Source organism: Zalophus californianus, chromosome 4, assembly GCF_009762305.2.
Source record: "Zalophus californianus isolate mZalCal1 chromosome 4, mZalCal1.pri.v2, whole genome shotgun sequence".
NCBI lineage: Eukaryota > Metazoa > Chordata > Mammalia > Carnivora > Otariidae > Zalophus > Zalophus californianus.
In genome coordinates, this window is record NC_045598.1 from 158,965,740 (window position 1) to 158,978,865 (window position 13,126).

General features: G+C 35.3%; 1 protein-coding gene across 4 annotated transcripts in view; it reads left to right on the forward strand.

Moving 5' to 3' along the window:
- The window catches only part of ZFPM2 (zinc finger protein, FOG family member 2), a 446,527-nt gene that overhangs the window by 106,573 nt on the left and 326,828 nt on the right, over positions 1-13,126 (forward strand). For 3 of the 4 annotated variants that reach the window (XM_027624276.2, XM_027624296.2, XM_027624287.2), the window contains one exon: positions 10,344-10,445. The exons of the other annotated variant lie outside the window; for it this stretch is intronic. In XM_027624276.2, the coding sequence (XP_027480077.2) occupies positions 10,344-10,445 (102 nt within the window). The remainder of the gene's footprint in view (positions 1-10,343; positions 10,446-13,126) is intronic. 4 annotated transcript variants of the gene reach the window in all.

Sequence of the window (13,126 nt, forward strand, 5' to 3'; positions counted from 1 at the left end):
TCAGGTAGACAGGACAACATGTTTTTGGCAAGAGCTTGATGAACAGGCAAAGAGGACAATGGAGATTGTAGTGTGAGTTGACCCCAAAGAGATGGGTATAGGTCAGAGAGATGGCAGTGATCCAAGATGAGGGATAGAAATGATGAGAAGAAGCATAAGAGAGGAAGACAGATATTGTGAAAGCTGAAGCATTAAATGCGAATCTGAGCTTCCCATAAGCCATTGTAGAGAAAGAAAATGGGGGTAAGGTGTAATAGCGATTGCCAAGCAGTAGGAAAATAGGGTTTATCAGGAGAAATAGTTGTTATCCTCTATTTTTGAGCTCTGAGAATCATTCGTCATTAGGGTGTTTGAACTAGAGTTGGATAAAGGGCATTCAGATATGGACCGAAGTTGTTAGTTGCTGTCCCAGAATATGGATTCTCCATTGGGCTTGTTCACTTTGGATGTGTGGCTTGAATAAAGTCCATTTATAATTAGTAAATTATATTGTAGTAATGGAACACTATGGTAATGAGTAATTACTTATGAATCATACTCTTAAAAGGATTATGAGAGAGGAGAGGCCTCTTCGGGATGAATCATTTTGTTAAAAAGGAAAGAATAAACAATAAGATTGTATGGAAAGCAGTGTTCAGATATTACCTTCTTAAATTGGCTTGATCTTTCTGTGTGGATTGGGCTGGCTTATTGAAGAGACTATTTCAGAGATTGTGAGATTTGGTTTTACTTTTTGTTGTTGATGATGATGATTCCTTACATGCATGCTAGGTTTGAATCTTGAAGACTGAAGCCAGCAAACTGAAGAAACAGTGGTGTCTTGATAACAGAACAGATCTGTGAAAGATAAATTACAGTTCAGAGTATCCTCACTTATAGGTTATCAGGCATAACTTTCATCTTTGGAGCAAGAAGTGCCTTAATTATATATAGAATCCTCCTCTGAATGGAATATAATTGTTTCAGTGACGGTTTTTTTTGGGGGGGAGAGGGGAGTAGGGAGGGAGTTAGGGAGAAGGGGAAGAGATAGTAAGAAAAAATACTTGAATATATAAGCTTTGAAATACACATTTTAGAAGCATCTTTTAAAGTAGGGTGTTTTTTTATGCTCCCATACTTGCTTATGTAGTGACTCTTTCAAGCGCCCATTGAGAGAAATAATGAGAAGCAAAAATTCTTGAATGATACACTGCTGAGAATTTGCCTTCTTTTATCTTACGTGGAAATTTCCCTTATGCTCCAGATCTTTAGTGAACTTAAGTGTTGAGAAAAGCTCTTTTCACATGGAGGATGATAGTCACGTCTGGGATAAGTGTTTAGGATTAGGACCATAGAAATAATTTATAAATCACTGTTCTGTCTTCCTAAGTTATTAATACTTTATTTGTGACTTTTATATAAGTACCACAAACATCAGCATGTTCAATAATTTCCTCTTACTAGCTGTAATAGAATACCACAAATTACAGTAGTCATCCATTAACTGTAGAGATTGAGTTTCTTCTCAAAATAGCAGGCTTAGCTCTGGACCACTGTCACCAACTGTTCCAGAATTGTTTCCTCATCCAGGGTCTGAAAATGTATAGCCCAATAAATGTGGACTCTATTCTTTTGATCTGTTTAATTGCTCATATTCTGGAATATGAAAAAAGGTTATTGCCAAAGCAATGACATATTAGATAGGTTAAGGAAATCACATGCATTTTTGAAAGTAATTGTCCACTGAATATAAGTATCCAGAATATGGCAAAGCCCTCTATTTTCTTATAAACTTGTAACAGGTCCAAGGGAAACTTGAGTCAGACACCATTCAGTGATCCACAGCGTAATGGACCTTTTCTTTTCAAGTGGTTGAAATCTTTAGATTTAGGTGTTAGCAAAAAGGGGTAACAATTGCATAGTTCTATTTTTGTATCTGGTGATATAACCATATGTACAATTTGGCAACGCAGAGTTAATTTACCATGACACTTTTGTTTGGTTGATCTATTACCAAACTGTTGTTTTAAGCCCAACAATATCATGGGGCTATTAGACAAAGCAGACAAAAACTGAATCTTCAAACTTAAATGTCCTCGCCCTTCAATACGAAGCTGTAGTGTTCTGTTTTTGACTGTTACAGTCCTTTAACCAAAGCTATCTTGTCTGATGATAAAACCATAAGTGTATGAAGCTCACACATTTTTCATCTCTTTTATGACCTTATCTTTCATGAGCGGCTTCTGTGAAGGTATCCTAACTATAGGAAGCACCTGGAAAACATATGTGATATCTATTCTCTGATAAGCAGTGTGAACAAGAAAGTAGATCTGTCACTTCTGAACTGTTCATTGTTAAAAAATACTTTGATGATTTAGCTGATTGCAAAATACATTATAGGGATGACTAACAGCTACAGTAACACTCCTAGTCAAGAAAGTTCAATAGTTATATTGTACAAGAATTTCTATAAGAGGTTAATATTGATAGGAACTACATGGATTAAAGGAACAGGGTTGAGAAGGGCTGTTTTCTTGTTTGACTGCTCACAAACCCTGCTGCTATTTGTGCTAAAAAAGTGGCTTTCTCAGAACGTGGCAAATCTTTAATTTGTACAGGAATGTCTAACGTTGAGTGAAAAGATGTTTGTGTTTTTGAAATTATTTTTGCCTAGCAAGGAGAGCCACCGCTTTTACCACCTTGCCCAACAATACCTAATATAGAATTTAAAGATTCAGTTTCATGTGTTCGAAAGACTATATTCTAGTGCATTTCCCCGAGTCATTTGTGCTGTGTATTATATTGTTCAATAACACCTTCAATTTCCTCCAATAGGGCTTGCATTGATTCTGAAAACTAGACTAAGGAAAATGGAAGGGCCCACAAAATATGTATGCTATCTTTTAAAAGAGCAACAAAAGAGTTTAATCTTGCAATGGAAAACCATTAACTCCATAGCCATAATTTTAGAAATATTATAGATTTTGTTACCGCTTGACATTTATTCTGTTTCATCTTTTTACGAATTGGTCTCTGGATATATATAGTGGTTATCCCATTAAATGTGTTTGTGCTTTGCTAAAAATACACTGAAATTTCTATTTAAAAGTATGTGAATAAAGAATTTAGCAAGTAAATGAACGGATGTCAAATGCATTTCTAGCTCTTTCTGCAATTATCTCCCTAGTATCCTTTTCTCTCTTCCTTTCCTCTTCCTACCAACAAAGCTTTTGAAGCAATATCTTAACAAACTTGTCATTATTTTCTTGGCTATTAATTATTCATGCCATTTTTTCATAAGCTACTTAGAGTACTGATTTCAAACATATAGAATCAAAAAATGGAAAGAAGGGAAAAAAACAACGGTCATAAAGTCATTTCCATTCAAATCAAGAAGAAGCTGGAGCTGGATTAGTATCAAAATAAAGTTCCATTTATAAATTTTCCATGAGAATAAATATATTGAAAGGGAAGAAGCAAATCCCTATTGTGAAGGGGGAAAAATGGTGTTTCTTAAAAATAGTTCAGAGATTTCACGTTCGATTAAATTATTTTTTAATCATTTCACTTTTCATTAGTAAAAAGATTAAAAATGAATTCGGTAAAAACATTACCATAAAAATGAGAGTTAGTTTCCTGAGATAAACTTAGAATATGAAGGGTCTAAAAGTTGACAAATGTGACATATTTTAGTTATTAAGTAGAAATAGTGTACTGAAGGCAATTAATTAGCAAATGTAATGGTACTGTAGTAGGTTATGGTAAAAAGAATGAAACCCAGATCTAATTTTATCACTCGTCAGTGAGCAGTGGTAATTGATTAAGCACCTATGTGTAGCTGACTTTATCAGGTTCTTTTTTCTTTTGTATACTTTAGAGAAAATCATGCCTATAAATATTATATCCTCAAACATTTCATTTTAATATGTAAGCATAATGAAGAAGCAAGGCTTATAATATGGAGAGAGGAGAAGCAACTCAGATCTCATCCAGTTCTCATTGTTTTTTGATATTCAGTAGAGTTTCACTGTAATATCCTAATAGAATATTGGAGTATGGTCACTGAGGTCACACTAGCTTGGGGTCAGTTCTTGGATCTGCTAGCAATGTGTGGGCATCTTCTGAAATATAGGGATACCGTTACAGGCTGAATTGATGCAATGTTCATAAAGCATTTAGCTAGTGCTGAGTGGTACTCAAGAAATGGTAGCCATGTTTAGGTTTAATATAGAACCCAAGCTCAAGGACATGTTCTCTGCCTTATTCATCTTTATGATTTTAGTATATGGCACATAGTAGGTGTTGAGATGAATATAAATTTAATTTCAACCCATTTAGTTTTCTGCATTCAAGTGTGTCACTTTGTATGACAGTCTTATGTTTTTGGTCATCTTTCCCTTTTTGGCATTTTTTTCTTTAAGAAACCATGATTAAATAATTGATCAAGGGCTCTACACTATTCTTTTGTCTTAGATTTATTTTTATTAATGTGATATATATACTGCACAGTGACCCAGTTTTAAAATAGCGTAAAACAGTTGCAAAATGTAATTTCTTTTGAGCTGTTAATTGTAAACAATCAACTATCTTTACAGTGTTTCTTTAAATACTCTGCAATATTTATTTTCGGTAGTTCTAATTATATGTGCTGCATAATGAAACAAATTAGAGCAAATTGTTCCATGAATCAGGATTATCAATACTGAGTATTGCTCCAGATGTTGGTGCAAGTTGAAATCTAAGCGCTGTGGTTCCATTTTGGCAGTTAAGTGACATTTAATGAAAGTATTTTATTATATGAAATTACTAGTTCAATCAAGCCCCTAATAGGCTGAATTATAATATTTTCATTTTGAGTGATTTACCAAATTTCTCTATGCATCAAGGGTCTGCTGGGATTTGTAGTCATCCTGCTCTTTTCTTTTCCCAGTAGATAGTAGATCAGGATGATTCTGGGTAAATTTAGCCTAGACTGAATAAAAGAAGGGACTTGATTCCTTTAACCATCATACAGTAGCAGCATTTCTCAAACTATTTCTCTTAGCATCTTAAAACTTTGTATGGATTCTACTTTTGCATCATTGAAATGTCTTTAGTTTCACCACCATTTTTTCTGCACGGCAACTTAATTACTGTACTGTTTTTTATAAGGATATTTTTTGGGAGATAGCTTTCATTTTTAATCTGAGAAATGATTTTCAATCATGGAGCCTCAGGGCATTACACCTACAGAATTCAGGTTTATCTCAGGTTATGCCTCCAAAATTTCAGAAATTTTATTGGGTCTTTCCTCCAGGAAACTTCTGCACCAGGTCTGGGATAGGTGTCATGCCTGTGGGCTCCTGTCACATGTTGGACTGCTCCCATCAAAGTATTCGCCACATGAGATTGCAATCTATTGATCTGTCTCTGTTTTAGTCTGTAAGTTATATTAGAAGAGGAACCATCTTTGTTTTGTATTCTTAGTGCTCAGCACAGTGCCTGGGACTCAAAAGTTAATTTAATGTATTAATAAAGAATGGTTTATATCATCTCTGTTCAATAAAGATGAACATTTGTAGATTCAACTGGATTCTTTTAACATCTGATTTTTGTGATTATTGTGATTACTCTGTAATATAGTCTTCCAAACATACCTGTTTCCCACTATATTTCTCATTATTTTCCCTCTAAATATGTAATTTGTCTAATAAAATATTTCAGAGTAGACTTAACTATAGTCTCACGAAAGTTCTGGGCAAGAATGTCTGAGACATGGGTGAGAGTGTTGTTATGGAAAGAGTAAGGGGGAACTCAAAGACCAGATGTCTGACAAAATATGTTCATAGAAACTCAATAAATGTATGTTGGTTACTGTATTTGTGTCACATGATCATATCAGCCCCCTACTGAAATACCTCTAATGCTTTTCACTGCCTTCAATATGAAGAACTCTGGAATTAATTATACTAGCTTCTCCATGGTCAATGTCATTTTATGCTTCTGGTCTCTGAATTTCTATATCTTATGTGTTTTCATTTGGAGCTATTCATTGTCTACCTTGATTGTAGGTTTTAATCAGTGGTTATTTCTCTTATGCATATTACCTAGCTCCTTTACTAGATTATATGGTCCTTAAGAGAAAGTATATATCTCACTGTACCTTCAAAAATATGCATTGTAAATTTTAATGATTGATCAGATTGTGCATGGCACCACATGTTTCCAACAATTTAAATTTAACAGTTAAATTCAGAAAGATGTACTCCTTTGTGTGGCCACCAGGGTGGTATAGTTAGTATCTGAATATAAAACTTAACTTCTCCAAGTGATTCTACCCAGAATTTTACCATCTGAGCCCTTGGGTATGTAATTTTTAACAGCATGTCTCATGCTTGCTTCATTGTGTGTTGCTCTGGGATTATTCAGCTATTTCAGTTGTGCACAGTTCTGTACTCAGCTGGTGGGGGTGGTGCATGGCAGAGGCAAGAAAAGGTGTTTTGGAAAGAATGCTGGACTGGCAGTTAGGAGACTCAAATTTAATTCCTAACCTTGAATAAACTGCTGTTTTTGTGATTTTTATGATGCCCCTTCATGCTCTCCCATAATCCTACTTCCTGCTTGTTGAGGAAAGGACATCTACCAAAAGCTGCTTCAACCAGTCACACTGTGATGGCTGGGAAGCACTTACTGTTCAAGCATGAGAAGGTTCAGGAAAGGTGCCTTATGCAGATATAAATATGGTAGCTATAAGATCAAACATAAGTTACTGATCCTGTCTGTGCATCAATTTTGTAGTCAGTAAATTTCTCTAATTTGGCTCAGATCACCTCCTGAGTCCCCTCCTTGTTTCAAGATTCCTAAGACATGAGAAAAGTGCTTGGAAGGAATAGATGCTGTTTAAAATTATAGGTTGCATTCTCTACTCTTCACTATTGAGGAGGACACTTTCCTTTATAAGCTCCCCTGCATTATTGTTCTGAGTTAAACCTCCATTCAGAAGTGGAAATGCAATCAAAAGCTTATTGGAGTAGACGGCAGAGTCTAGTGTGGATTCTAGTGTCCATGAAGGAGTGAAGTGTTGTAAAAGGTCATGTTTCCCCCAATTAGGTCAGGAGTCCTGGGGGTACTCCAGAAGGTTAAGGTGCTATACTGATTATTGCATTAAGTAGCATTGAATCAACTGGTGAGAAAATTTTCAAGTTTCTTATATTCTTTGTGTATCAGTGAGAATGTTTCATCTTTATATTACTGTGACTTAAATAGCTTAACTTGTTACTTTTCTTTCTATTACAGGGAAATGAAACCAGAGACTTAGAGTCTAAATAGACACAATATGGAGAAATTAATAATGTTACCTTTATTTTATTGTATTTATTTTTATTATTACCTTCTATTATGGGCATCTAATACTGATTTTTCTTTTATAGCAGTGATAAGGAGTTTTGTTTTTAAAAATGTTTATATGTTATAAAAAGTGAGTCTATTTAAAGAAAGTTTACTACAAACTATTGTATAAGCCATGACTGGACAAAAACCATGAACATAATAGTGCTTCAGTAGAGTCCCAGAAGAAAACCGATGGTCAATGGATTTCACTAAAGAGAGTTTGGTGAAGGGGCAGTGTACGAAGTGTGGATAGGGTTAAGGGAACCAAACCAACAAGGGCTGTGAAGCACCCAGGGGCTGGGAACAGTGGGAAGCTGTTAGCCCTCCTGATCTGAAGCGTCATGGGAAGAAGTGACAGCGATGTGGGAGCACGGGAGAAGAGGCAGACCACTTCCCAGGCGTGCTAACTGTACAAAACAGCCATTGCTTACAACTGGAGACCGTCAAAGAGGATAGAATTGAGGGATATGGACCTGTCTTCCCTCTTCCTGCCCTCTAATCCTCTGATCTTGTCAGTGCCTCCCATTGATTGAACCCAACCAGAAATCAGAGAACAAAGCAGCCCCAGTGATTGGGGTCCACAGAATTCTGCCTCCATGGGGCACAGAGGACAAAGGAGAACATAGAGGGAGGAGAGTCAGTTGAACAGGAAGGGGCAAAGCAGAGAATAACCAGTTCATATAAAGTTCAGGGTTCTCTGCCAGAGCTAATACTATAGGAGTCCAGGTGTGCCAATCTACTACCTGCATGGCATTAGTTCAATACTTACATATTTGCAGGGATACTCTTTAAAGTATTTAACAACCGGTGCAACCTGGGCTCTGACCAATCAGAGCCTGCTGAACAGGCTTTAAACCCTTCGTCTCTGGATTAGGGGAGGTATGAAGGGGCTCCCTAGACAGGGGCCAGGACAGGCGGGGTCGGGCTGAGCAGCACTTAGTTCAGGGTTTCACAGTATTTGAAACTATTATAAGACAGTAGAACCTACTTGTCTAGGCTGAGATTCATCCCTCTCTGTGTCTGAGAAGTGAGAGCAGAACTCTTCCATTGATCTTGTAAGATAATCGGTTGATGTGTCTATGTTGTTCTGTGTGACCTGCAAAAAGGAGCACAGATTAAAACTCTTATCTTACTCCTGAGCCTTTGTACCTTTCTTATGGCACTTGGACCTTGTCTTGCACTCTCATTATTTGTGAATTTACTCTCTTACATGGGTTTTATACTACTTCCAGAAAGGTATTGTATTTTTCCATATGTATTCTTCTATACCTATTACAGTTCCTTAAACATGGTAGATACTCAGTATCTATTATTTTATGGAAAAAAACTTCATTGCTATTCATGGTGATCATCCTGAAAAGAAGAGAGAACTCAACTTTCAAAGATCCTCCAATTCCAGACATGGGGTTTGGTGGTGTGGGGTGTATGTTTTATTCTTGGTTACCCGCCAGAGCCAATGATCCTCTGTTGTGAAAATTATGACCACTGAACTGTCACTGGGCTTCTGCATGCTCTCTACCTTTATTCCACGTTTTAAAATGATTCATTTTGTGAAGCTATATATAGAAATGAATATAAAATTTAGGGATTCTAAATTTCAAAATTCATCAACATCACATTAATGTCAATTGTAATAATAGTTTCCTGAAAAATTTTGTAATTTCTAGGTTACTTGTAAAGATTTTAAGAATTCAGTTCATTTTTTTCATAATCATATAAAGAATTAAGTACTATTATAGATTTGGGCAACTATGTGGAAAATATTTACTGAATACTTCAGAGAAAGACTAGGTGAGCAAGCAATTTAATTTAAAATTTTTGGCATTATTAGATTCAGGGTTTAGTTGCCAGGTTTTTGGTATGCATTCTTTATTTCTGACATCACACGTTCTTGTATTCTGTGTTCTGATCTCTATTATCATTGATAGTAGGTATATTATGGAATATTTTTGTGTATACCATGTCACCATGGATTACTTTCCTATAAAGCAATTACTTTATCACTTAAAGCGAAGGTACTTATAAACTTTTTACTTTTAAAATGCAGTTGCATTGTTAATATATCTTTGCCATGACTATACTTTTTGCTCAAAATATATTACATTTTTTTTTCTTATGTGGAAATGAAAGGCATGAAACAATGTGAACTGGCTACACTTATCAAGAAGAAGTATAGCTTGGGGACCTGGGTAGCTCAGTCAGTTAAGCATCCAACTCTTGATTTCAGCTCAGGTCATGATCTCAAGGTCGTGAGATCTAGCCCTGCATTGAGCATGCAATGGGGTCCGTGCTGGGCGTGTAGCCTGCTTAAGATTCTCTCTCTCTCCCCCTCTACTTCCTGCCCTCCTTATGCGCTCTCTCTCTAAAAAAAAAAAAAAAAAGAACAAGTATAGCTTTATAGCTTCTTGCATTGTGAAGACTTGAGTCACTGGCTCATCTCATATGCTACATATGCTAATCGTTCAATGATGGCCTTTTTATACCCATTTTAAAAATACAACCAAGTTTTAACAAGTTTAAAGCTAGGGGGAGTCTTCAAAATAATCTAAATTCAGCCCAACATGTAAATATGTCTTACCCCAAGCCTTCATTTGTTTTTGTTTTGTGGCACCTTGCCTTTATAAAAATTATTATTTGGAAATAGGAGAGCTAAGGTTTTCTGTACTGAGAGCAGTATAGTAATTACATACTACTTTTTTATTTTCTTCTTTATATATAATTTTAATAACCAAATAAAACTTTTATAGAAGTGTTTTTGTTTAGAGCAGTTAATTTTATTTATTCATTTATTGATGACTAATGCTGATTTTCTTTATTATAAAGCCACAGTAGATATCAAAATGATAAATCATGGGCATTTTATCAGTATAATGACAACTATATGTAGCAAACATATACTTAGACATATGCTTAAGGGTATCCCTTTACCAGGATCTAAATGCCAAATAGAGAACTTTAATTACTTCCCCTTCTGTCTGTGTGTTGATGTTTTCCAGGTGATGATGAAGGAGTCCAGGAGACGCCAGAATCAGATGGGGACACACAGTCAGAAAAGCCTGGCCAGCCTGGAGTTGAGACAGATGATTGGGATGGTCCAGGTAGGAAAGAAAATTTAAAATTCAACCATCTGTTGCTACTATCAGGAATTCACTTTTTTTTCCTTTAAATTTTAATTAGGTTGTAAAACTCTTAGAATCTCAGCTCATGTGTGTGTGTGTTTGTGTGTGTACTAAGGTTATGGTGGAAGTTTAAATAAACATCATTATTTAAAGAAGATTTTTATCTTTTTGTTAAAATATAAAAACCAGCGTTACTTCTACTCGAAATCTCCATCTTTTTTTTACTTCATAGTCATCTAAGAATTAGTTCATTCTACTTGCCTTTTTTTTGAACAGAAATCTTTATGCTATATCTACATTCAAATCGAGAATGATTTTTAAACTTTTAAACAGGTAACAATACTATAAAGAAATATTTTCAATTTAGTCATGTTGTAAATCATAGACGAAATCTCAGTTTGTATTTAGAAGTTTAGACAGTATTAACACATACTCCCATCTGATTCAAGGTTTTGGCAACATTTTCATTTTTACGAATGAAAATTAAATTTGATTTTAAGAATCCTGATATTGAACCATTTTGAGAAACACAAAAATTGATCAAAATACTCCTAAACACCAATATAATTTTATGTAAATATGTACACCTCATAAGAACTCAATAAAAAAAAACTTTATATTTGATGCCAAGTACTTTACAATTGATGGTATATTTATAAATGGAGACTATTATGTCATAGGGCTTAAAGATATAAGCGAGTTTTTTGAAATGGTTTTAGCCATAATTTCTAAAGCAGTAACATTTTTCATTAAGAAAGATCCCTATATTTCAATCACATTTTCACCCTTGCATGACTTTGCAAATTGCTCTCTGCTGTGCGTGAAGAAGAGAGAACTCCAGTGGTAATTTTCTGAAACCAGCAGCTGGAAAATATAATGCAAACAAAAATAAAGATGCAGTATAGCTGATTATTATGATGTTATTTCTAATGTTATTCATGATACACACAAATGTTTGTATTCTGTATACTCTAGCATAATGGTTCTACGAGACTTTGGATCAAAATGTGTTACATTTAAAGTACCATAATACCACATTTTAAGAGTTTGAAAGACAGTGTAGACTTCTGGCATTTTCACCTTATTGCATAATGCTTCTGTCTTCTCAATGTACGGAAGAAACTCCTTTGATTTAAAAAAAAAATCTTTGGAAAACTTTATTTTTTTTCTGATGGATTACATTTAATTTAAGAAGGGTGGATGAACTTTATACTGTATAGTTCTTTCTTCATGGAATTAGGTATGTATATGCTACTTAGAAGAGTTTTTACATTTAAAATTAGATTAGATGGCCTTTTGGATATGCCTACTTGCAAAGTGTGCACTGTGGCTGCCCCGTCCATAGAGTAAACTTGGAGGGGGCAGCTTTTCTTCTTTCCTCAAGGCTGGGGCCCACAGTATTTCCTGGGACTTGGGAGTCAGTAAGCCGGTTCAGAAGGTGGTAAATTATGAAAGACATAATGCACAATCAATGCCACCTTTCTCAGGAAGCTTTTCCAGAAAAAAACTTGCACTCTTAGCTTACAGAAAGAGAGACAGAGAGAGGAGCAAGGTAAAGAATGATGTGTCATTCCGGATGAGATTTTTCACTGTTGAGTTAAATTTATATTATGTATCTGATTTAATGAAATTTTTATTTAGTTGTTATCATGAAAATGTTTATGCTCTTTTCTGTGGCACATGTGAATATGTAAATACTTTAAAGGAAAAATGTGTATCTCTAAGCAGGGGGGCCTATAAGAAGGTTTTTTTTGTTTGTTTGTTGTAAAATCGATAACAGGTTTTTCCCTACAGGTATTTTACAGCAAAAGGGGTTTTCATGATTTTGAAAGCCCTGAATTAATGAGGTTGATTCATAACAAAAGGGTATCTGTTGGAGGGCGGCCTGGGTGGCTCAGTCGGTTAAGCGTCTGCCTTCAGCTCAGGTCATGATCCCAGGGTCCTGGGATCGAGTCCCTCATCAGGCTCCCTGCTCAGCGAGGAGTCTGCTTCTCCCTCTACTCCTCCCCCCTGCTCATGATCTCTCTCTCTCTCTTACTCTCTCTCTCAAATAAATAAATAATTTTAAAAAAGAATATCTGTTTGATATTTATTTTTTAAGGTAGAAATTTCATTACTTTCCTTTAGTCAGGACTAAGTTTAGTGACAGTTTCTCAACATGTTAGAAATTGAGCTGTTCTAAGGGTTTAGCTTCAAATTCTGGATTTGCCACTCTGTTGAGTGATTTTTGGCAAGTTGCTTGTTCTCTCTGTTCCTATATCCTCATTTGTAAAATGTGGAAAATAGCATTCACACTTCTTAGGGATTTTGTGAGAATTAAATCAGATCACTCACATAAAATTCTACTTGTCATTATGATGGCTTTGGAATTGTTGAGCCTTGAAGGGGACCCATTTAAAATTCTCAGCATTTTTTTTTAAGTCCAGTAATATATCTGATACAATTTTTAAAATACTAAGCATCTAGTTTTGAATTTAACCGCAAATGATTGGTTAAGACGTGAGGTTATGAGCCGGGCGCGATTTCAAGGTTCTCCTAATTTTAAAGTCCTCCCACCCAGTCCTGATAGTCACTCTAAGATAGACAGCTTTCTCTAAATAAAAATAGAACAGAATCAAAAGACCAGGAAATTATCTAAAGAATTTGAGGCATAGAGCTGA